We start from the raw sequence: 26,578 nt of genomic DNA on the forward strand, positions 1-26,578 counted from the left end.
CCTCCCTCTCTCTCTCTCTCTTTCCGTACATTTTCCGTGCGTGCGCTTCACAGAGAGAGAGAGAGAGAGAGAGAGAGAGAGAGAGAGAGAGAGAGAGAAGGGGAGGGGCACTGCTCTCTCTCTCTCTCTGCCTACTTTGCATATTCCGCGTGCCTCGGCTCGGCCATATGGGAAAATGCAACTGAAGGAATTGTCGGCGGGGAAAAAAAACGCGCAGGCAGGAGCACGCGAACGGAGCGGCGAGAGTTTGAGATCATAACAAATCCCCGCGAAGAGAGGGAGGAAGGAAAACAAAAAAAAGTTCGAGAAGAAGAAAGAGAAGAAGAAATAAAGAGAAGGGGCGGGGGGAGCGTAAAAACCAAGAGAGAGAGAGAGAGAGAGGCACGCGGAGAGAAGAAGGGAGAAATAGAGTTTTCCGTCTTTCTGCGGAGGAGAGGAACGATGTATTGTGCGTACACCATCCCTGGGATGACAGGCAGCTCACTGATGTACTACTACAACGGCAAAGCGGTAAGAGACACACGCGTCCATCCCTCCTTTCTTTTTCCTCCGGTTCGGTTTGGGAGTCAGACGGAGACATAGGAGAGAGAGAGGGAGAGAGAGTGTGTGTGTGCTGAAGAGAGAGAGAGAGGGAGAGAGGGGGGAAAGAAAAGAGGAGAGAGAGAGAGAGGGAGAGGAGGTGTGAAGGTGAAGAGTGTCGCTTTTTACGCACCAACTTAACAGCGCGTCGGTTCGCCGCCGCCGCCGCCGCGCGTCAAAGCGCGAACGGAGTGTGACTCGCTCTGTGTGTGTGTGTGTGTGTGTGTGTGTGTGTGTGTCGGGGTTTATTTTTGGAAAAGGTGGCTGTTGTTTATCGAGGGGAATAAAAGTGTGTGTGTGTCAGGGAGAGAGTGTGTGTGTGTTGCGTTTGGATAAATACGTTGGACAGACTCTGAAATGTGATGATGAATGTGTGTTTACAAACGCGCGCGCGTGTATATATGTGTGTGTATGTGTGTGTGTGTGTGTGTGTGTGTCTCCGCTACACCCACACCTCAGCTATTAGAAAAAAAATATTCCCAGATCAAACCTCTGTGTCCGCTGCTTCCACACTCAGCTGTAAAATCAAAATCGCTTGTTTCTAATTTTTCTAAACGGACGTGAAAGCAGCAGAAATAAAAACCCTGCTGCTGAATTGGATTCATGTTTTTCTCGCTCTGGCACACGTGGGGTTTTAGGCCTTTTATATTTCTCATTTCTCTCTTACAAAAACAGTAAATTTTAGTCTCATAATTTAGCTCCAGATTTCTTCTTACGCTCAGTAATTTTACCTTTAACCGAGGAAATACGTGGATTTAAAGCAAAGCTGGAAAATAAGAGAGTTTAGTTTAATATCAGTGAAATTCTCTCATCATTTCTTTTATTTTTCAGCCTCTTTTTATGCCTTTAAAACTCTATAAATTCTACTAAATGGAGGGAAAGTTACAGGTCGTGTAATTCTTACATGTCGGGTTAAAAAAATAAAAGATTAAAAAAGACAAATTATAAAACAGAAAAAGAAAAACACGTCTGAGAAAGTCTGAAGCTGTCTGACCTCCTATGAACCTGTCTGTCTGTCTGTCTGTCTCCCACTAACCCCCACCTGTAAAATACCACTAACAGGGGGAAGTGATTTAGAGAGACTTGTGGTGGGTGAGGAGGGTGAGGAGGGTGAGGAAACAGGGTGTAAAAGCGAAGCGAGGAGCGAATGAATTTCACTGGTTTTCCTCGACTTAAAAAAAAAAAAGAGAATAAAAGAAAAAAGCAGGAATGTCTGCGAGCCGCAGGTGGAAATGAAGATGGAAGGGCTGGGATTTCCTACACATTCACCTGTCAGTGAAGTGTTCTTTGTCTCACCTTTGACTCTGAGTCGCTGTAGAGGAGCTGAAAGGGAAGAGAAGGGGGGAGTAAAGAGGAGATGACAGCGAGGACGGAGGGAGGAGGATGACAGGAACAGCAGGAAAAACCATCGAATAAAGAATCATTTCAATATTTTATATTATGTGAACAATAATCCAGTTAAACAGGGTTTTAATTAATAAAAAGAAGAAGAGGAGGAGGTGTGAAGTTGCAGGTTAAAGGCCCTCTGACATGATTCATCAATCAGACGTTTAAAAAACAACATGGACACTTTGAATTAGTTTAATTTTGGAGAGAAAACGCAGGATTAGATTTTTTATTTGTGTATTTTGTGTCGTTTTTATTGACCCATGACCTCGATCTGTAAACGACGTCTGATTCCATCTCAGCTCTTTCAAACATCCTCCATATTTACGTTTTATTTTTGTCATTAAACACAGAAGATTCACACTTTTTTAAAAATTTTCTTGACGTTTCTTTAACCTTAGATCAGAGTTTTAAAGGTAAAACTAACAGTGACGTGTTCAGATGGTTTTTAAACAGAGCCTCTGTTGTTTGCAAACCGCCGCTGACCTTCTCCAACAGTCGTCCTCTGTCTGCTCGTCGCCTGTCGGGTCTCCGGCCTTCGACTGTCCGTCCATCCAAACGCTCCTCCGCGCTGTCAGCCATTGGCCCTGGACCCTTGTGCATTTTTATTTTTATTTTTTGAATCCGCTCTCTTGCCGTAGCCGAGCTCAGGGCCTTCTTTGTATCCCGGCGTGCTTTTGCTCGGAGCTCGGGGTTCTTTAGTCGGGCGATGCTGCGGGGGCTCGGCGTGGCACCGCCGCTTTGTTTGGTGGCTCCGGCTGCTGGATGGCACATTGTGCCGACGGTGTTGATCCGGTGCCAAGCTCCTTTCTATCTTCACTTTAACCCCCCTGTCTCACTCTGTCTGTCTGTGTCACAGCTTGTTTACACCCGTCCTCCACTGGCGGGAAGAGGGAATCACGATGATAAAACGGCGTCCCTCGTCTTCTCCTGTCCTGTGTTTTTTTTTTTTTTGTGGCTGTTTGGTGGCTGTGGCGCTGCGGTTGTGTGGAGGCAGATTCAGGCCAAGTCGGGAGTGTGTTACAGAGGCAAAGGCGGAGGAGTGGAGCGAGTGGAAACTGGGGCAGAGTGGTGGAGGTTTTAGAGAGGAGACAGAAACGCTCGGACAGATCTGCAGCAGCAGCAGCAGCAGCGAGCCTCAGCCCCGGCGAGACCAAACAGAGGCTGAATCGGGGCTTTGGTTCGTGGGGGGAGGGTGGAGGTGGAGAGAGAGGGAGGAGGAGGAGGAGGAGGGCGAGGGCCGAGGCCTGAGCTTCGGTTAGCTGCTGTCGGCTCGCTAACTTAAGCTCCAGCGGCTTAATGAGGCAGCAGAAAGCTCGGCTAAAACAAAAGGCCTCATTTAAAGCCGGCCCGGCCAGCCGGCTATTGTTATGCTAACGCTGCATTTGAATATTCAGTAAGTTTTAATTAGGAGAGTCCTGAAGCCGCCTGCCAAAATCCTGCGGTCCGCTCTCAGTGTGCAGCTACAGGAAACACACACTTTAAACACTTTAAACTAACGATTCTGTTTGTCTGCAGTTTATTTAGCGTGAGCTGCTTCTCTGGGTCAAAAAAAAACAACCAAACACTTCAAGAATGAATTTTAAAAATAGAGTCATGTTTTTTTTTGGGGATGTAAAATTATATTTCTTATTCTGTATTTTTAAACGAATGTAAAATGAAAATATTTCTGTTTATTTTAGTGGATTTTCAGCTTCAGTCACTGAATTTAATTACATTTATGTTTTTCCTTTTAATCTTCTGTTTCAGTCCTTTAGCTGTTGGACAGTGTGAACCAGGCAAGCTGAGGTCAAAGGTCAAACTGCCTTTGTAAAAACTGATCAGGAATATTTGTCGTATTTAAGTCTAAATAAATTAACGTCTTTTAAATGAGAATAAAGTCCGACCGCAAAACATTAAAGAAAAAGTAAAATGATTTAAGGAGGATGTTTTAAATCGACGTGTAAAGAATCAGTTTCAGTATTTTCACATAATAAATAACGAGGATTTAATTTAATTGACAGACATTATTAAATATTTGCAGTGTTGTGTAACGATGCTCCGACATTTAAAAATCAACACGACTCAAACCACAGAAGGAAGCAGAGTGTGTGTGTGTGTGTGTGTGTGTGTGTGTGTGTGTGTGTTATTTTTTCTTTATGGTGTTCGTGTCGTTCTGAGTTTGAGGAGCACAGGTTTAGTAGTAAATGTGTGTGTGTGTGTGTGTGTGTGTGTGTGGACATCCTGTGTGCTCAGTAGGCTGGAATTAGAGCACAGCGTGTTACGCAATTATAACTTTATAAATAGACGCATTGTGTGTGTGTGTGTGTGTGTGTGTGTGTGTGCAGGCCTGTGTTTCCATCTGCTGGAGTTTTTCTGTTTGAACAACTCAAAAAAAAAAAAAAGATGATTTTATTGAGTGTGTTTGTGTGTTTTTGTGTGTGTGGTCATGTGTCCCTGCTGTTGTTGTACAAGCATAAACTTTGTTGTGTGTGTGTGTTTGTGTGTATGAGTGTGTGTGTGTGTCTGAATTTGTTAATATGTGTGTAAAAAAAAATCTTTGTAGATGGTGAGCACACAAGTTTCTGACGTTGTGTGTTTGTAGTTTATTAAACAGTCAGTTTCTCTCAGTGTGTGTGTGTTTGTGTGTGTGTGTGTGTGTGTGTGTGTGTGTGTGTGTGTGTGTTACCCTCCATCCTGTGCTGGAGGACAAAAATCAGTGTTTTATCTCCACAACTTTTCTTTGTGTTCGACAATGACACATTTATGCTTCAAAATGTGAGTGTGTGTCTGTGTGTGTAAAGTGCTGCCCTGTCAGAGAGGTCATTCAGTTTGTCTCTGGTCTCTTTGGGTGTCTCTGTGTGTGTGTGTGTCTCTGTGTGTGTGTGTGTGTGTGTCGTCCGGCTGATTTAAAGCTGGACACACACCGTTCAGGCTTAAACTTTAATCCTTCTGCATCAGATTATCTGACACTGATGCTGCTGACACACACACTGACACACACACTACACTCTACACAGACACACACTGTCATCCTCACACAACAAACTGTGTTTTTGTACAATTTTATACCACAAAACTGTACTGATGCGTTCACTGACCACCTGTAAGTCGAGGTAGTCATCCTCACAGAGGTGTGTGATGCATTCAAACACACCTCTGATCATCAAGTTGTGTCATTTCTGCTTCTGTTTTTCTATTTTTTAAATAATATTTAAACTGTATTATACAACATTATTTTTACACAACACAAAACTAATAATTCCCAGTTGATAGTTTGTCATTATTGAGCTAAAATCTCTTTTTATCTTCTGATATTTTGGGTTTTTTCTGAGAAAATCTTACAAACCTGTGTAAGAAATATAAAATATAATTGCAGCCATTTATTTTAAATAATTAATTAAACAAATAACAAAAAAATGTTGATGATAAGACGAATTTATCGTAGTTGTTGTCATTTTGTGAAACAGAAATGCAGATGAAGAGCTGAGACGTTTCCCTGATTTATTTTACCTGCTCAGGATCGTGTTGCAGACGTGTGATATTCTTCTCTCCTTCGTGGCGTCTTGTGTTCTTCCCGCTCTTGGTCGCTAACGAAGGGGGAAAGGCTAATTAGCGGGTCATTAGTGATGTCATCGCTGTCACATGTTTGATGTATAAACGTCAGATGAGGAGCTGATGTGTCGTGTGATAATGAGACGTTTTCTTGGTTAATCTTGCATAAAGGTGTGAGATTATGTTCATTACCAGCAGTGAACGTTGTTTGGTTCGTTCTGGTTCGTTTGCCTGCAAGTTCTTAAAAAAAAACTTACTGTTTGCTTCCTGTTTTGTGTGTGTTTTTAACGTGTGGTTTTAGGGTCGGGGGGTTAATGCAGCTTCGCTCTGTGTGGCTGTGAGCTTTAAATGATGCGTGATGTTCGTGGTTATCAGAGGAAATAAAAAGGGAAGGGAGAGGAGGGGGAAACACATGCAGCATCAGGTCCATTTTATTTTCTTTTTATTTGTTTTGTGGTGTTTTATTTTTAGCTGAAGGAGAGAGGAGTGAGCTGAGAGTGCAGCTTGTTGAGGAAGTGGTGCTTTTACAGGTTCATTCAATTCATTTTATAAACATCAAAACTGCAAGATTTTATTTTTCAGTTTGCAGCAGAAGATTCAGGAGAGGATTTTTTTGGTGTTCCCTTTATTTTTAATTCTTCTCTGCACTGATTGATCCACTGATGCATGTGTTTATATTCACAGTAAAGCCTCGTTTTTAACCCTGTTCCTGCTTCCTTTCTCCAAAAATCAGTTAAATGTTTTAATATTTGGTCTTTGTGAGCTTTTATAACCCAGACCTTTGCTGATGAACACATGGAAATCGTCCAAAACAGTGAAAATAAACATTCAATCGTCTGCCTTTCGTTGATAATATGCAGGTTGCGTAACAGAGGCTCTGGTCAGTTTTTCTCTCTCCGTCTTTATAAATCCTTGACCTTCATGTGGAAGGTCTCGGCTGCCAAAATGATGTGCGCACACACACATAGTCGAACAGTGAGTCATCTGTGCGTGTGTGTGTGTGTGTGTGCAGCAGATAGCGGAGAGGAATGGCTCGGCATTCTTTGGATAGCTGGGAATTTCCACGCTGACCTGTCCGCGAGCCTGAGGGGGGAAACGGAGGCTCTCAGCCGCTTAGGTTGCAGGTTTGATTCCTGATCAAACCTGTGAAGGTGGAGGTCAGCTGGCAGACAGACTGGGGTGATGGGAGGTGTGTGTGGTCGGCTGACTGCTCCACACTGACCATCAGGGTGTAGAGGCCTTTTCTCTGCACAGAACAAACCCTCTGGCAGCCATGTTGGATTTCTAGGCGGCCATGACTGTGGCTGATTTGGCCGTACATCTCTTTCAATCCATCTGACAGGCGTAGAGACTAAATGCTCGCTACATGAAGCTAGTAAAGCTAACGCTAGCATCAGCGAGATTTATTGGCTTGTTTCTCTGTAGGAAACGACGAGAGAGCTTCGGGTTGTTGCGATGCGTTCAAGGCTGAGGTGAAGAAGGAGTTTAACCTTTGGGTTTTAGACTAATTCTGGATCAGTTCAGCAGCTGTGTCGCAGAGTTTTGTTCCTGATTACAGCGAATAAACGTCCTGAATATGCTGCAGCAGGAGGACATGTGAATTCTTGTGTGCAAAGTTGACTTTTTGCAGCCCTCAGTAGTTGCTGCAGGTGTTCCTCTCATCAGACTTTCATCAAATTAATGTGGTGTAGCCTGAGAGGAAAAACCCAGGGAAAAAAAATCTTTTAGACTGAAGTGAGGGGCATTAAAAAAAAGATCAGATCCAGTTTTAGCGACGTGACTTCAGTTTTACTCACTCTGCTTAAATTTTCTAAAACATAACAATCTCCTCTCCCCCCAGCTGGGGTATTTATGTCCTGCCCTGTTGTTAAACACTGTCTGTGCCACATTTATCACCTCAGCTCTTATTTCTCTTCCTGCTGTGTACGTCGTTCATCTGTGATCAGGAGTTCGCCGCCGCTCAGACCTTCACTCCTGTTACTGTTCGCTGGGAACACTGGTGATTTTCAATGCTGGATTTTCTTCTTCCATGTGTGTGTGTGTGTGTGTGTGTGTGTGTGTGTGTGTGTGTGTGTGTGCACTAAAGCCTATTCTCATATGTTCTAAGCACAGGCTTCACAGCAGAAAGGCAAGCTTAAGGAAGTTAACATTTTTGGCGAGAGAATAAAGAAAAGCTGTGTTGTGTGTGTGTGTGTGTGTGTGTGTGTGTGTGTGTGTGCATATAACACACCACTCTAAACCAGGGCGGACACACTTATTTGCAGTATAGAGCCCCTCTGCACACACATAACATAAAACCCACCCAGTCTTCATTATCAAAGTGGAAAATAGGGCGGTTGTCATTTTGTTAAGGGTGTGTGTGTGTGTGTGTTTTAGTGGGTCAGTCATGCTGTGGTGAGCTGTTAGGGAGGCTGCATGGACTTGCTGATAAACACTGGACAGCTGTCACACTTTAAACAACAAGACAACAAAACTGTGACACAATGCGGCACAGTGCAGCTGAATGGCAGTTAGCTCAAACCGCTAACACGTAGCTGCTCCGTTAGCAGTTTAGCTCCAGTGGCAGCGACACAGAAATCAGTGGTTTTGTTTGTTTGTGGTGCTGGAGGCCTGCAGGTTCGCTCTCCATCTTGTGTGGTGCCTTCAGGTGCAGCTTCCACTTGAAACTCACTGATGTTGCATCCATGATTTTATGAGTGGAAATGTAATTTTTCTGACACAGTTACAGAGATTTAACAAAAACATCAAAACACAGTGAAGTTAAAATTAAGTTTTTAATTTATTACTGTAGTTTTCTGCCAACCTTTTTTAACTCCAAATCTGATGCTGAAAAGCAGGAAACAGAGAATAATTTGTGAAAACAGAAAAAGGCAAAGTCCATTTTTATTGTCACTTATCTACTGACAATCTTTTTTTGTCTTTTCTTGTTGAAAATGTGACTTCAGGAGTCGTACTTGAAAGCAGCATTATGAGCTGTCAGTGTTGACGTCTTTAATATTTAACAGTTGACACTATTCATCACAAACCTCCTCCAGGTATCAGCTCCTTAATCATAAAATTAGTTCACTTTTACAAACATGAGGCTGTAAACTGTCTTTTATCTGAATTTACAGTTTGTATTTTCAGCTAAAACTTGTCTGTTTAAATTTTTTGCCGCACAATTGCAAATCAAACCACCCTCATTTTTATTCTAACATAAATCTACTACTGTGCTATAAAGGGATTTGTGTTACTCTGCCTGTTTTATCTTGTTGTTTATTCTAAACTTGTAACTTTTATGGAGCTTAACATCAGAGAGCAAGTAAATATCTTCAATCCTAAAACTGCCCTTCCTGTGTGTCCACAAATCATCCACTAATTTCCTTGGATTCTATCATATAATTTATGAAATCTAACTTGTTCAGGACGTTGTGTTCCTGCTCCTGCAGTGTTACCACCTCTCCCTGTGTTAAATTACGACTGACACCAAAAAGCAACATGATCTAATTTTATTTTTGAAGAATGCGTTTTGTTTCATGTTGGAGTCAAAGTGGTTCAGTGTGTGTGTGTGTGTGTGTGTGTGTGAGAAACAGGCCACACACACAGACACTGATCGTCGGTGTGCCACGCTGAGAGGACCGTTGGTTTGATGCCCATTTTGTCCTGTGCTGGTGCTGCCAGGCTGCATGCAAATAGGTCACCGACAAACACACACAAACACACACATAATAACAGAGCCTGAGAAACAGTTTGGAGCTCCAACCCCTGCTGTCACTATGTTAACGCTCGGCTCTGCATCTTCTGAACAAAAAGACTGAGCTTTTTAGATGTGCATTTTAATAATGACGCTAATAGCGGCATCTATCTATCTATCTATCTGTATATCTATCTAAGGAAAAGGTTGGACATGCGATCAAACATCTGGTCGACATGACGTTGTCTGTTCTCTCTCCCCGTTGATTTAAATTTGATTTTCATGCTGCTGTTTGTCCTCAGATACGTCTCCAGCCAACACACACACATCTCTCTATCAATAACCATGATGATAGATGCTCTGCAGCTTCCATACGGTGCTCGTTTTCACATAAAAAAGAAAAAGAAAAAAAGTGGAAGGGTTGTACCTGGTCGTAGAGAGAAAAAGAAAAGAGGAAGAATGAGTCAAAGACAACAAAGAGAAATAAAAGATGACATAAAGAAAGAACAAACAGAAAAGGATCCTGCAGCTCTGGAGTGCTGAAGTAATCAGCTCTTTGATCTAGCTCCTTTATTATTCCAGTGTGGGCCAAATAATGCAGTCCTGATTGTGTTGCTGGCAACCAGCGAGCTTCCATATGTTGGCTATTAGAGACTCTTACCGGCTGCGTCTCCACTCTGCTGCTGAAAACTGCCTCTCCTGTGGTGGTTTTCAAGGGGTCACAGGTCCACGTTATAGATTTTTTTCTATTAATTTCTTTGAATACCGACAGTATTTCTCTTCTGAGGTGATTTCAAGTGAATGGAAAGCAGTGAAGAGGTGGTTTTAGATTGGATTTAAGCAGTTTTTAAAAGTCTTATTTGGTGTTTTTTAAAGCAAAAATGCCAAACTTAGGCTGTTTCTAACTTGTCAGATGTGCAGATTTGTTTCTTTTCTTAAATTGGAAGGTCTTTGGTTTTGGGACTGTTGCTCAGACATAATAATGAAAATAATACTCAGTTGCAGTTGTAGTTGTCAGCAAATGTGATTTATAGGGGTTGAAACTAGAGGAAGAGGCCTGCTCCTGGTTTGGACATTGTAATGGCGGCTCCATCCGGTTTGATGATCACAAAGGGAAGATCTCAATTCCCTCGATTGAATGTTTCCTACACTTGCACTAAAGAAGTGTGAGGAGTGATACAAGGAAAATCTGCAACAAAAGACACCAGCAAATATGTTATTTTTCAGAGAAATGAGACGACCGTTTCTTGGAAGCGATGTCCGACACAGCTGGATCACCTCTCAGTCGGATATCAGATCTCGAGTGTTTTGTAGAAATGATTCAACACATTTTTGCCTGTATTCTCTTCAGTATAAACCTGCTGTGACGTTGTGATTAAGTCCAATCAGCCGCAGCGTCCAATCACTGACTAGATTTCTAACAACATGTGTCGAACCGTTAAAAGACTTCTCAGTATGCTAGTAAGCTAACCTAGCACAAAGCTACACCCTCTTCCTCTGGGCTCCCTCTTTTGGTTGATTAATTTAAGCTGGGTTGATAGTCAGCGTTTCATTCCTCCCTGAAAGACCGCTCAGTTTCTAATCTAAACTGGATTTATACTCGACGTGAGGGGTTATGGGTAGCGGTTACAGCCGTCCTGCCGTAATCCTTCGGCGTAGGTTACGTCGATTCATCTGGCATTAGTTGCGCACAAGCTGTGTTTATGCTCTTGTTCTTGTAATCACCACTTTCAGCTTTTCTGCACTCAATGTAAATCGCTTTGAACAAAGGCATCTGCTGATTGAAAGTAGTGGTCCCTGGTGAGCAGACGGTTTGAAGAGGACCTGGTTTTTGCAAGATGATAACTGAAGCTAACCAATCAGAGTTTCCAAATCCTTTAACAAGTCCACTAGCTCATCCTACAGTTTGACACAAAGAGATATCCAACTGTTAACAATAAAATCAGGAGTATTCCTTCTCTCCAGAGGTTGAACCAAGTTATTTGAACACTTTTCCTCTCGTGCCACCATCAGACTGGAGTAACCATTGCTTAATCATCAATCTTTAAGAGGACAACTGGATTTTAACATTTACTGATCACTATCCTGCTCCCCAGAGGATGAACCCCATGTTCTTTTTCCCCTTGTGTTATCCCTCTTTTTGTCGATTCAGTGTTGTTTCAGCCCCAGACAGGCACAGATAATATCGAGATGACTGAGTCAGTTTTCAGGCCCAGTGGAAACAGGACCAGAGCGCAGTGAGTCAGTCCACACAGGAGGCCGATACTCTAATCCTTATTAACATTTTTATGGATCACCGGGCTGAACGGGATCAGAATCAGATGTTCGGAGTGAACCGTCCGTTCCGTTTGAACCGGTTAAGGTGCGCTTGATTTAAGCTGTCAGGCCTCTTGGAACGAGGCCTCTGAGAAGCCAGTAACATCTCAGGGAAAAGTATCGAGCGGCTTCGCATCCTCTGGCTTCTATTTACTGATTTACTGTTTTATACATCAGCTTGAATTTCTGTCCCTTTTTGATTCAGAACCGGGGGTCAAGCAGACGTAAAGCAATGGAGCTTTGCTGTAAAGAACTGACAGTCCCATCTGTGGGACACAGTTCAGGTCTCTGTTGCATTTTTAACTTCATCTTGCATAATTTCATTGTGTTTAATCATCTTGTTTTTCTTAACTCTCTTAATTAGATTTGAACTATGTTTATATTGTGTAAATTGTTGCTGAAGCGTGACATGCAGAACAACTTTCCATGCAGGAAAATAGCCTCATTTTCTGTGATTTATTCAGCATAAACTTGCTGTCATAGTTAATTTTTCTAGATTTGCTGAGCATCAGGAAACATTCAAGCACCTCTGAAGCAGGTTTCTGACCTTGATCTCTTCCCAAAAAACCTTTAAAAATAACTTTCTCCTAACTTTGAATCCGTCCAACATCACACAGAGGACGTTTTTATTTTGTTTGCTCCAGGTCGGCAGGTTAACGTCTGTCAGCGCTATCAAACTGAGCTGAAATCCCCTTTAAAATTATTCCACGTGAATGCGGTACGATGAAGACAAGATCCAGTGATGTAATGCCGCCAGCAGCCGGATTGGTCTAATGGCTGCACGGCCTCTCTCAACACGAAGAGGTCAAGGTTAAAATCCCCGGCGAGCCAAAATGACGAAGATGAAGGATTAAATGTGATAATGTATGTCGGTGTGTTTAGTGCAGCAGGGCTCGATCTCTGTAACTGTATCTGCTGTACTCTGCTTTTACTGTAGATTTATGATCATGAAAAAATCAGAGCAGATGCATTTTTACTCAATTTTAAGATTTGTTTTTGTTTGGATTATTAAAACTGAAAATGGTCGTGACCCTCAAAGTCGACATTAGAAGTTTAATTTTCATTTTAAAAGCCTGTGATGTTATTTTACTGTTAAAACTGAAGTTAATGAGGACATTTAAAGGACTTAACAGCCTCGTATACGTTACTATAACTCGTTGTTATAGGTTTAAATTAAATTAAGTATATTAAAGACTGACATTATATGTTTGTGGTGAATGTTTCCTGTCATGTGACCTGAGTCTCTGGTCGTCACTCACTTCCTGCGGCAGCCATCTTAGCTGTTTGCTTTGGTTTTTGGTTTGGTGGCTCGTGCCGGATGCTCCCGTGTTGCCAGCCACAGTTAACATCGGCGGTGGTTGGATTGAGACTCTGGCGCCTTGTCGCCAGCCTGCGTCACCGTGGCAACGGGATCACAGTGACCCAGCATCCCACGAAGCGAGCCGTGCTCTCAGCTCAGCTCCCGACTCTCTCTCTCTCTCTCTCCGTCTGCACCCTCTTCAATAATTAACACGCCACGGCAGCCATCTTAGCTTTTTGGCTCGGTTTAGGTGCCTGCCGGCGCGTTGCCTCGGCAACGGGGTCCCTGTGACCCAGTGCTCCGGTGACGCCGGTCGCACTGTAGCGCTCCCAACTTTCTGAGTTGGAGTCTGATTGAGATGCCACGGCAGCCATCTTAGAGGGAGATAATGAAGACACACACAAGCACACACACACCTCAGATTTTACACACACATTCGATCACAAACGAGTCCTGAGTTAAAAATAGAAACAATAGAAATATAAAATTATATGAGGTTTATTTTTTACCGTGTGCAGTATTTTTAGTGTGTTCAGCAGACTGGACGTCCCATGTGTATCCAGGGTGATGCACACGTGTTCGACTCCCGACCTTCATGACTGTACATGACATCAGTTTAATTTATTTACACAGCGATTATTTATTTATGAAGCTTTATAATGAGTGGGGTGTGTGTGGGGGGGGGGGCAGGTTGAGTGTGGACGACCGCCAAGTGACATCAAACAGAAAAATTACACGAAAATGAAACACAGAGTAAAAATAAGATGCAACTTTAATTCATCACAGGTAAAAGAAAACAGCATGAATAAATGTAGAAGCAGTCGGATTGTGATTAAAGGAAAAAAAACTAAATTATAAACAGACAAGAATAAAACAAGAATAAAACAATAAACCTTAATTTCAAAAAATAACGTCTTTGAATTGAAACGAAAACCAGAAACGTTTTTCCCCCTGAACTCACTCAGACGACCGGAAAATATAAAGTGATTGACGGCGTGATCAGAAGTATAAACGTGTGTGTGTGTGTGCTGTACAGCGCACACACACACACACACACACTTGCTGCCTCCTACACTCTCGTTCTCACCCTGACAGCTTGGCTGCCGCAGAGAGCAGAGGTCTCATTGGCCGCGTGCCCTGCAACGGGCGTTTCGATTGGCTGTCGGGCCGCCTGCCATCATGCCAGCTGAGAGAACATGTTTGTACGTGCCTGTGTGTGTGTGACGAGTGTGTTTGTTATGGTGGCAGCAAACAACCAATCAAAATGACGGTTTCTCTCTGTGGCTCCTTCCCTTTGTGTTTGTCTCTTCTTTTGTGTTTTTTGGCCTTTTAACCATTTTTTTCTTTCTTCCTCTTTCACATCTCGGGATCTCAGGGTAAATCATCTCCCAAGATGATTAAAGGGACAAAAAAGAGAAAAATATCTTGTTATTATCTAATTTCTGCCTTTGGCCTGTGAAGTATCAGATGCTTTAGATCTCGTTGAACCTCTAAAAATTTGTTGTGAAGTTGTGAATTACTTTTAAAAATCGAGATTTCTCAGCAGGATTGTTTCGTGCACTGCGAAGTGATCAGGGATTAAAGGTCAAGGGTCGGGAAATCACTGGTTTCAGGACCAGTTACAGTGTTTAAAGTGTTCTCCGATGTGTAGCAGCACTGTGCTTAGTCTATACCTGTGTCAAAGTGCCCTTGAGCAAGACATCGCGCCCCTCAAGTTGCTCCCTAATGGCTCGGCCTGCTCCTTGCGTGAATAAGACACAAACTGTGATGTGTTTAAATGCAGGTTACACTTCAGGGACACGTGCTGCAGGTCCGGGACTCGAACGTCGTGTCGAACCTGGAGCTGTGTTTATGTGTTTGTTGGACAGTGAAACGTTCTCTCTCTGTGCGTCTCTCTGAAACTTAGAGATTGTTGTTAATTACTTCATCAATTGATTATTTATAGAAGCACTTAATGAGCTGTCAGACGGCCAACTGGCTCAACACCAACTCTTTACCTCTGTGGTGTTTTTTTTTTTTTTCGTCTCTCCTCTGCTTGTCTAACGTCCGGCAGTTGTCTCCCTGCGACAAAGAAGATGCTTTCTTTCTTTCTTTTTCTTTCTTTCTTTCCTTCTTTCTTGTGTAAAACTCACAGTGTCAGTCTCTGATGATGAAGCAGCAGGGTGCAGGTTCAGATTCCTAATTCCACCCAGCATCTGTCTCGCCGTACTGCCCTTGAACGAGACTGCTGAATCTCTGTCGGCTGCAGCAGGTGGCTTGACCTTTGACCTCTGACCTGCCGCAAGAACGAAAGCGTTAGTTGGACAAAATGCACACACACACACACACACACACACATAAACACACAGAGACACTTTTTCCTCGTGTCCTCGCCAAACAGGAACAGACATGTGGGATAAGGAGATGATTCAGTCTGGATCAGGTTTTGTAATGGTCTCTCTCGCTGTGTGGGGTCTCAGACTTCATCATGTTGAGTTTACCAGCGTGTGTGCACATTCCTGACCTAGCTTAGCACAAAGGCTATTAGCAGGGGGCTGCTAGCTTAGCTAATGCTAACAATCCAACAACTCTCAGATGTACATGTTGTTTCAGTTCAGACATGAAAAAGCCAAAAGAAAGAGAGGAATGATGGTCTGAATTGGCAACAGCTTTTTGTTGACCAACAGCCACTGGACTCAAATTAAACTTCTAAAGGATTGAGCTGTCAGAAGTGTAATAATTTAGAACTATTTGTGTATCTGTCTTTTCTTTTTCACGTCTGTGTTTGTTCATAACCAGGCCTCCGTGTTGTGTGTGTTTTCTATTTCCGTGCGTCGTCCTCCCTCCTCGGCCTGTCGGGACTCTGCGTTGGTCGAGACGGTTTCTTTCGCTAACGATCGCTGGCAGTCGGCAGCATGTGGCAGTAATTAAATCAAAGGAAATTGGTGAAAAAGAGAAAGAGAGAAAGAGAAAGAGAAAGAGGAGGAAAATGTGTGTGGTGATTTTGCCAGAACGGAAAAAAAAAACCCAAAAACGTCCTGGTGGTTGAAAGGAAAATGGGAGGCTAATAAAATGAGTGTGGAAGAGACTCGTAAAGAGCCGTCACCTGTAGAGAAATGTTTTTTTGTTCTCCGGCCTGAAAACCTGCATGCAATCACACACACACACACATAGTTCACACAACCTTGTATACACACACACACACACAGTGATGGTCCTCACGTGTGCCGACAGGCGTGCACAAACCGCCTCGTTTGTCACTTGCACAGATGGGGAAAACACACACACACACACTGAGGCTGGACTGCACACACACATGTACACAAAACAGACCAACATCTATTATTTTCATTTTTATTATCATTTCTTTTATTGTTTTAAAAATCAAAGTTGAAACTTTGACGTGCAGCCTCATAACTAATTTTAATTTTACATTCTTTACAAAGCGATTCTTTATTTAAACTCTCTGTTTAATGACAGTTTTTGTCCCTGAAGCAGCTGCTGGTTCTTTGTGGTTGTCTGTGGTGTGTGATGTCGCAGCAAAAATCATCTTTATTAATATGAAAATCATTAAATTATAAGGGAAGAAGAGACCAGGATGGAGTTTTAAAGGCAGGGCAGCTGCTGTTTGGTCAGTTGCTGTGTTGTGAGGAAACTTCCATTGTGCACTGTAGACGATTCCTGTGTCAAAGTCCAGTTTTAAAGCTGTTATTATTTCAGTTTATTCATAAATAAAGTTAAATCGTCACAGTCTGAAACAGTGGGGTCAGGTGCTACTCAACCAGTTTATAATCCAGCCAGGATTCTGACATAATACTACTCCTACTGCTGCTGCTGCTACTACTAACAATAACAAGAAGAAGAAGAAGAATAACTTTATTAACAATAGAAAAGTTGACGTTGAAACTTTCATGCTGCCTCGAGGAAATCATATGAAAATATGTGGTTCATAGGATCAGTGGTGATGTGAATACACAGCTGTGTGTGTGTGTGTGTGTGTGTGTTGTGTGTGTGTGTCGAAGTGCACATTCATGGAGCCCTCGGTGTTCTGAAAAGCCGCAGTGCGATTCGTTATTTCCTTCCTCTGATGGGTATTTCTCCTTTCACACACACACACACACACACGCACTCACAAAAACACACACACACACAGACACACACACTCTGTCCCAGACCTCTGGCCATTTCCTGTGTCAGGGGGGACATTATAAAGCCACATTATGTTCGCTATGAGCCTCCATATTCCCCCATCACTGAAATCATCCCGTGTGTGTGTGTGTGTGTGTGTGTGTGTGTGTGTGTGTGAGCCTACTCAATTTCCTGGGAAAGGAGATGTGAAAGGCTGTGATATTACACACACAGACACACACACACACACACACACATAGATTGGATTAGTTTGATCATCAATCTGGATGAAACACTGAAACAGAAACAAACAGAACATATAGACGAGCTGCAGACGATCAGGAAAGTATTGATTTACTGATTTATCGATCGCTTTTTGTATCAGTTAGAGGAATCGTCAGGAAACGGGTCTTGTAGATGGAATTTAATAACTTCTCTTGCCTTTTTCTACGTCGTCATTCGTCTCCATCTCTGTTGTTGACGTGTGCGATTCTGCTTAAAGCGACAAATGTTTTCCACCTGATAAGTGACGTCAGGTACATGAGGAAGTTTAGAGGTGCACCTGTATGAGCTTAAAACGCCGCAGAGACCACCTGAACCAAGGAGTTAAACAAAGCCGAACCTTAGAGGTGGCAGATTAGAGAATGCTCTCATCCAAGACGGGTTGAATCGAACAAAACTGGATCAAAAAGCTTCTTCTGTTTGAGGAAACCCTCAGTCCCAGAGCTCAGGAAGCTCCCTGGACGACAGGTGAAATGTTTTCAAGTATAAGTCCAGCTGCCTTTGGTTCAGCCTTTCTTCGATAACCTTGACCCAGACAACTGCTTCTCTTTTTAAAAGCCAGGATTGTCGCAGCAGTTTCTGACCTGTTGTTGTTTTGTGTTGTCTCCAGTTTTTTGCGCTCTGCTCATATCAAAGAATTTGTCGTTTGCTGCTGGGGTATTTTCTCCCGCTGAGTTCATAATTGACTCCACAAACAGTCTTGTCAAAGTGAGAATATCCTGCTGTTGGTCCTGAAAATGCTGCAGCAATCAGGTCCAGACACGGGAAACCAGCAGCAGCCTGGTTCCAGACCTCTGAATCGACATTCACGCCTGGTGTTAACACCTACAGCTGGAAGAACTGTCTTAGTCAGTGGGATTATGAATGGTTATCGTCTTGTTGCGTAGCTAGCTACATTCCTGAAGCATATGGCAGCAGAGTGGTGAACGAGAGGTCCTTGTACAGAAATAACAACTCTTAAATCAACAGGACGGTTGCACCAAACAAACATAATAGCAATTTAGCCTCTTTATTCGGCTAATTTAGTGACAATTTGAGATCAAACTTAAAGCTATTCCACGCTAAATATTTGTGGTCAGTCAGTTATTTAAGGAGTCGAGGGTGGTTGATTGTGATGAAAATGAAATCGGTTGTTCTCTCTCTTCATCTTAAAGTCTTCAATGAAAGAAGAAGTATTTTAAACAGTTGGAGAATCTATAATAGTGTGTGAGAGTAGTGTAAGTCAGTACTCGTGCAGCGTGAACGCAGGGAGGCTCCGTGCTATAAAACAAACGCTCCTGTCCTGGTGTTCGGACGGACGGAGATGTGGAAAAAGAAAAAAGAAAAACTCAAGTGAAAGTTGTTTGTCGTCTGCAGAAATCATATTTTGAGCTCAGTGAATATACACATACACTGTATATATACAGTTACATTATCAGAAAATATATATAGACAAGCCCCTAGAAAACACACACACACACACAACACACACAGAGTCTTAGAGTTAATTCAGGGTAATTAGTGGTCAATTAAAGTGCTGGGACTTCACTGGCTGTCTGACTCTTTGATGCTGTGGCTCCTAGTGAGACCAGACGCCATCTTGAATTCATTTACAGGCCACAGTGTAAACACGCCACACAGCCGGACTGCTACTCCTTTTCTTTTTCTCTTTTCCTGCTTCTTTACTTTATTTTACTGATTTGTTTATTTGTTTTTCTTTAATTTGCAAATTTCACTTCTTTCTTTCTCTTTTTTTGTTTGTGTGAACGCAGCTTCTCGATCTCCTTTGCTTTTTTTAATTTGTAGCTCTTTTCTTTTTCACCTGTTTTTGCTTTATTTTCTTTACTCTGTCTTTATTTTTTTCTGTTTTTTTCTTTCACACAATTAGCTGCAAAATGGAAAAACTAGAAAATGGAAAGTTACTGATTTTCTTTTTGAAATGTATTTCTCTCCTTTTGCATTTTATTTTTTGCTCTTTACTGTTTTTCTACTTCAGTTTCTTTACTTCTGTATGATTCTCCATTTCTTCCTTTTCTATTCTAGACGTCTACATTATTCTACTCTTCTTTCTGATTCAGGACTAAGCTCTATAAAATGACTCACTTTAAGTGTTTGCCTCTCAAGTAAAAAAAACATACCCTGTGTCTCACCATACTTTCCTGGAAACCATCATTATCAGACCTGAGTAAAAAAACACACATCAAACATCCTTTTTCTGTTGGTTGAGATGTTACAGGAACTAAAGCTGATTCAGCAGTTTGAGTCACAGGCCGAGGTCGAGCGTAAAAAAGTCACGAAATAGATAAAAAGCTGCAGAGTAATACGACGACGATGTGTTTGTGCGAAGCTGAAGAGAAGAGGAGCTGCTAACTGGGTTACTGTTGATGGAGAATAGTGGTAAATAATAGATAAACAGTCTGCTGCCTGAGGAGGAGGAGGAGGAGGAGGAGGAGGAGGAGTGGACAGAAAAATAGATTTTCTATTAGAAATAATGGAAATTTTGTTTGATTGTTGAAACCAAAGTGTTGTAAATGTGTGTGTGTGTGTGCGGAAGTCATGAATCGCCTTTTTCCGCCTTGAAGTATTATTCTGCACACACACACACACTTAGGCCAATTTATCCTTTTCCTGTTCTCACTTACACACTCTTCATTCTCCAATAACACACACACTTGCACACACACTTTTTTAATGCAAAAAAATTCACAGCCGCTAACACTCACTCATGTGTCGCACCTCTCTCTCTCTCTCTCTCTCTCTTTGTCCGGCCCCCCAGTGTTTTCTGTCTGAGTAACTCGACCCCCCTTCAGTCACAGGTGCACCACGCTAAGAGACACACACACACACACACACACAGACACACACACACACACGCTGAGTCCACTTGTCTTCACATAGGGGGCTCTAATCAAGCCACAGGAAGCCTGAGCTCCACAGGGAGTGTGTGTGCGTGTGTGTGTGTGTTCAGTTACAAGTGAGTTGAAGAATGTGTTTCGGTCCATGAAACTCAGCTGCGAGTGTGTGAAGGCTTTGCATGTTTTCAATTACACACACAAGTATTTCTGCAGGTGTGTGTGTGTGTGTGTGTGTGTGTGTGTCTTTACACGAGCTTCTCTCGTTCTGTCACTTTTCTATTTTTTCTTACACTTTTTAAAAAATGTTTGCGTTATTTTTAAGACGCTGTGACGCGTTTTAAAAGTCTTATTCTTTCTCTCTCTCCGTCTGCTTCTGTTTCTTTCCTCACTCTCTTTATTTACGTTCTTTCTCCCTCCCTCGTTCCTAATTTCTCCCTCTCTCTCTCTCTCTCTGCTGCATCATATGGAGTCAATTAGGCAGCCATGCTCAAACCTCTGTGTGTGTTTGTGTGCATATATATGTGTGTGTGTGTGTACATCTGGTTCACATTAGTGCAATTGCAGGTTGGTAGAATAAAGGGCTCGGCTCGGAGGTGGTGGGTGGGATTTCCTTCCGCTTTCACACACACACACACACACACACACACATGCACACGCACAGTTTTTCCCTCCATGTGTTTTGAATCAGGAGCATAATTAACCTTCAGAGGATTCAGGGGCCGCGACTCAGATCTCCCGCTATAAAAATACATCTAAAAAACAGAACCCCCCCCCCCACCCTGTCCACTTCCCCAAAAAAAAAAAAAAATGTTTGATCTGTCTGCGGCGCGTTTGATTTGCTTTCCCACGTCTGCCTTCTGGACGGTGCTCGGCTCGGAGCGCAGCAGCGGCGTGAGTTGGTAAACGGAGATGAAACGAGAGAGGAGGAGATGGATACAGTGGACGGACAGACGGGATGTTAGTAATACTGCAGCAGGAAAAAACCCTGATAACCACTGGAACCAGATAACGTTCGACATGATAAATGACTTCGGTTATTCGTGAATTATTAAAATTGTGTGTTGTTGCAGACTTTTATTTTCTTTTTTTCCCGCGCCTGTTCTCGGTTCCCGCGGTGTTAAACTGTTTGTGTGAAGGTGAATAAAGACGAGATGAAAGTGAAACCAGCCTGTTGGAAATGAGAGAGGCAGAGGACAGAGAGGAGGAGGAGGAGGAGGAGGAGGGAGGGAGCGAAACAAAGAGAGAAAAAATTGGACAGGCACAGGTGCAGCCGACTGTGTGTGTGTGTGTGTGTGTGTGTGTGAGTGTGTGTGTGTGCGCGAGAGAGAGAGAGTGTGTGTGTGTGTGTGTGTGTGTGTGTCTGTCAAGAGGTTTCGTGACTGCTCCTTTGAGTGTTCACATTCCAGCACATCTGCTTTGGATGAAGCGTGGTAAACTGTGTGTGTGAGTGTGTGTGAGAGAGAGAAACAAGTCGGGAACATTTTTTTAAGTCTTCTACTGAACAAAATGCTGATTTGTTTCTTGTTCCGTTTTCCGAAACACAAATCTGTTGGTCATCAACATGGACGTTATGATTTTAGTTTTAATTTTCAGTTGATGTTGAAGTTTCAAAAGTAATTGGTTTTCCTTTGTTTCCCACAAATCTGCTCCCTCAGGTTAGTTGGCACATGTGTATAAAATGTTGAAAATCTTGAAAAATATTGGTTGTAATTTCCTACGAGGGTTGCACCCTAAAGCATCCGTCAAGAAGACCCCGAGTCGACTCACAAAATGTCAATTGACTCATGACACACACAGAGTAATGCAGGTGCAACAGTGTGGCAGGCTGTAAAATTTACAATCGAGTCTTGTCTCAAAATATCTTGTCACAAGACTTAAAACTCCAATGGACAGCATGAGGCAGGCCGGTGCAACTAGTTTCTGTCGGCTGCTCTGATACTCTCCGCTCCGATGAAGATTTTATAACTGTAACATCCTGACATCGTGTGAAAAAGTCAGGAGCCGAATAGTCAGATGTGGGCTCGTCCTGTTGAAGTCTGTTGGTGAAAAGTCATTGGTAGTTTGTTACTAAGCGCCATTTTCAACAAGCTTTGTCACTGCCTTCCAAAATGACGCATTGGAGTCATGATTATGGTTAACGCTTGGTTAGGTTTAGGCACCAGAAACTACTTGGTTAAGGTTGAACAGATTGCCGTCATGGGTAAAACCATCACTGACTAAAAGTGAAATGTGAACCTCCACCTCTAGAAATCCTTGTCTGGAAGATGTAAACATAAGTTGCTGCCATTTTTTAACCATTCTAGCTTCATGGCTGCGTCTAGTGTTTGGTTGATTGTTCATATCTCAGCAACTTTTGGGTATATTGTCATAAAATTTGGTGCAGACGTTCAGGGTACCCAGAAGATGAACCCCAATAACTTTGGTGATCTTTGTACTTTTCTTCTAGTGTCACCATGAGGTTGACATTTGATGGATTGCTGTGGAATTTGGTACAAACATTCAGTATAGTCAAAGGAACTGAAGAAAAGGAGGATGAAGAACAGAAAGAGCTCCTTCTCTTCCTCCTGCTCCTTCTCCTCTTCCTCATATCCATCCCTCCTTTCTTCTGTCAGAGTGGAGGAAGCTAATGGACGAGAGAGGTTGGACAGATGCTCCCCACATTTGGAGGCAATAACTTGAGAGAAGAAGCATCAAACACTAAACAAAGACAAAAAATTCCCTCCTTTTCTTCTTTTCTTTACTCTTTCCATTTTCTCCCTTTTGTTTCCGTTTGCTGTCTTTTCATCTCTGTCCAACTTTTAGCATTTCATTTAGTTCTATTGTTTTTTTCCAGTCTCTTTCTAACAAAATCCTTCAGGGCCCGGCAGCATTTCCATCACTGTCAACAAGTTAGAACTGAAACACAGCAGAGAAAGTAAAGTTTCTTTTCTCTCTTTTTCCTTTATTGTCACAACATTATTGCACTCTCTTTTTTCTCGATTATTATTCAGTAATTTAATACATTTTATTTTTGTCTTTCTACCTGTGGTTCGGGTCAGCGAGTTGCACAGCTGGTTGTGTGCGCTGTTAGCTCCATGAGGAATCAGTTTTCAGTGGAATGCGTCTTTATTTTCTCGTGTTGTTGCCAGGGGCGACGCACGGCGAAGCTTTGATGAAATCTGTGATGTTTCGTGTTCTGTGAAGATCCGTCAAATGTCACACCACAGCGGGGAGGGTTACACAACCCGCCTCTACTGGGTTCTCTCAGGGTTTTCTACACAGCAGGCTCCACTGGTCTCTATTAGGGGTCATCTGTCCTTATTCTGTCGTAGAATGCAACAGGTTCAACTGGTTTGTATCTACTGGTTTCTGTGGTGATACAAGAACCATTGTACAAAGCAGCTTCTGCTGGTTTCTATTGTCTTTCTGTTATTTCATACAGACTTGGTTTGACTGATTTCTGCATGCTATTGGACACAACTGGCTCCACTGATTTCTATTGTTTCTGTTGTATTTCAGGAGTTGTCTGACTAGTTTCAATTTGGATTCTATTGTGATATGTTATGTAGTTACATTTAATAAGGAACTGGCTCTGAGACTTGTGTAGTGCAAACAGCTTGTTTCTGCTGTTTCTATTGGGATACAGGTCACTGTTCATACTGTACAAGGCCCCATTATATCATCACACAGTCAATTAGTTCTACTGGTTTCAATGGAGCTTATATTCTACTGGTTCCACTGGTGTTTGTGCTTTAATACAGAGTTTTAGTTGTGGCTTGAGCTCTGGACTCAAACTGCACTCATGACTTGAGCGCTACTAACTTGGACTTGGACTCAAGCATTGACCACATTATTCAACCGTCAGTAACCATCACTGCTAAGACCCAACCTTAACGACTTGGACTCTCGTAATGGAGACTCAACTTTGACTCAACTCAGTCTCTTCTTTTGTAACTCAGACTTAGACTGGTTCTGCTCGTTCACACTATGTTTCTATCACAGAATGAGTGTAACAGGGATTTTGCAGAAGTGGTTCCACTTGTCTCTATTGGTTTTCTATTCTACATCAAGAACTATGTCCAATGGGTTCAACTTTTCTCTATTGCGGCACTGAAAACTTGTTCTTCTGTGATTCAAATTGTACATTTGCACACCTGGTCACACTGGTTTCTATTATGACTCTACTGCGGCACACAGCTCCGGTGTGGCTGGTTTATACTCTATATCACTGCATGTTTCCACACCTGGTTCGACTGGCAATAGAAATCCTTGTATTTTCAACTGATTATATCCACACAGTTAAGTATTTGACCTAAGACATTACACAAGGTTTTTGTGGGAATATCCGACTGAGACGTGTTATGGAAAATGGCTCCATATGAAGGTTATTGATTGGACATACACTGGGGTTTTTATTGTGGTTCACATTATTGTTCTCTGGTTTGTGGTTTGCCAGTCGTCGCTGAAATGACAACACGGTCGAGGGTTTCTCTGATTAGCTCAAGGTCTGCTTCCTAACTGTGGGAATACTGATACTGCCGTGTGTGTGTGTGTGTGTGTGTGTGTGTGTGTGTGTGTGTGTGTTACAGACTGCAGGAAGTGAGGTTGTTATTGTGTCTCTCGACATTCTTCAGACTTGAACACACTCTGCACCTGTTTCTGTCTGTCTGAAACACACACACACAAACACACACACTCTCACTTAAATACACATGCACACACACACACATAGACACACACACACAAATCACTGTCTTTCGTCACCAGTCTAACAGGATTCAATGGGAAAATATGCCTTCTGCTCAACATGAGACATAAATCTAAATATTTTCAACAAGAACAACACAAGCATGTGCGTTTGCGTGCGCCTGTGTGTGTATGCTTCAGTGTGTGCATGTGTGTGTGTGTGTGTGTGTTTTGTTGTACAGGCTTTGGGTCAATAAATGTGGTTTTATGATCAGAGCACAAACTCAGTTCTCAGAGGGGAAGAGGAGGAGGAGGAGGAAGTTTGAGGGGATTTTAGTTTAGCTCTAATGACATCTACAGACTCTGTGTGTGCGCTTGTGGGTGTGTTTGTGTGTGTGTTTGTGTGAGAATGTGGAGACTGAAGGATATGGCTCCTTAAACTCATGCAAGGTGCATTGTGGGAAGCTACCGACCTCTCCCAGTTGATTAGATTCTTTTAGCACCTTACATCTGTGTGTTAGTGTCTGTGTATTTGCAAGTTTGTGTATGTGTGTGTGTGTGTGTATGTGTGAGATGTGGGTGGGTGTTTCCTGACCTCAGCCCCTCATTCCCACAGTTCCCAGTGTTCTCTGTTCGTCCGACATCCTGATTGTTGTGGCGTTTTATCGCTGCGTGGGCGTCTTTCCACGATCAGTCGATTTCAGGAAGTAAACAGAGCCGACACCAGGCTACGCTCTGGAGCACGACTTTTACCTCACTTTTACTTGACAGCTGAACAATTATTGCAAGCCACAAAATACAGAATGAACACATGGAGGGTTTGAAATTAGACTTAAAGGACAATACTTGTGTGTTTTCGAGTTTTAGCTCCTTAACTGCAAGTTACTTTAGCCTATACGTTTAATCTGGTGAATATTTTCAAACTCACGCTGTGTGGTTGTAGGTTCTTGGATGTATCTTCTTCTACTATTGTTACTGGCTGAAACTCAATGCAGTTAAAGTGCAATTTAATTTGAAAGATCTGAAAAAATCTGATGTGTTTTTTTAGGTCCATGTCTTATAAAATAAAAGGGTGGACTTTAATTGTCTATGACAAGGGAAAAAACCCTCACTTTCCACCTTATTACTTGTAGGGCACTGGCACTGAATGCTACCATTGGATGGAAATCATGAGGTGCAGATTAATCCAATATGAATGTAATTTTTTAGGATGTGGTGTTGATCACAAATGGGCTAAGACAAAACATGCAAATCCCCTGGTGTGGTCATTTCAGGCAAAAATCTACTCCCAGAAAAGGTTGGATAATGTATCGATAGGTGAGACTGATGGGTGAAACGCTGGTGGTCACACTGATTGATAAATATGTAATAATAAATCAATAAACAATCTACTGAAAATAATTTACAGGCAGTTAAGTCGCAACAGTGCTTGCCATGTGTTAAAAAGACTTAAAAGTCACTAGAAACCAGCGTTCATCTCGGATATCCAGCCAGGAAACTTTGAAAATATCAAGAATCCTGAATGGAGTTTGGTGTGTTTGTTATAGCAACAGCACTTCCTGCTCCAGAAGCAGGGGATCATGGGTAATATACACCATTTGCAGTGTTTCAGTTCAGCGAAAGTCGGAGCTCCGGTTGGTTCTCTGTACATGAAAACCACTTAACCGCTCAGACTCAGAGCCCAAAAGAGTTAATTCCCACTCGTGGCTGCAGAGGGCGCTGTTGCTCGGCAAAGTTACGTTGTGTTGCTTTAATGAGCAGCTACACCAAGGCTGTTGCTGTGCTGTTAGCTGGGATGTTTGGTACACCATAGAGGTCAGAGGATGTAGTGTAGGGGGTCGACATTTAAATCCACACAGTCTTGAATCATGGTCCTGCACATATGAGTCTCGAGTCTCTCAG

At 42.5% G+C, this 26,578-nt stretch overlaps 1 protein-coding gene across 14 annotated transcripts in view; it reads left to right on the forward strand.

The window, feature by feature from the left end:
• LOC108901150 (transcription factor 4) overlaps positions 1 to 26,578 on the forward strand; it is a 228,928-nt gene that overhangs the window by 162,752 nt on the left and 39,598 nt on the right. For 2 of the 14 annotated variants that reach the window (XM_018702567.2, XM_051072766.1), the window contains exon 1: positions 292 to 510. The exons of the other annotated variants lie outside the window; for them this stretch is intronic. In XM_018702567.2, the coding sequence (XP_018558083.1) occupies positions 442 to 510 (69 nt within the window). In that variant the 5' untranslated portion in view covers positions 292 to 441. Of the gene's footprint in view, positions 1 to 291; positions 511 to 26,578 lie in introns of those variants that run through there. 14 annotated transcript variants of the gene reach the window in all.

Source organism: Lates calcarifer, linkage group LG9 (assembly GCF_001640805.2).
Source record: "Lates calcarifer isolate ASB-BC8 linkage group LG9, TLL_Latcal_v3, whole genome shotgun sequence".
Classification (NCBI taxonomy): Eukaryota; Metazoa; Chordata; class Actinopteri; family Centropomidae; genus Lates; species Lates calcarifer.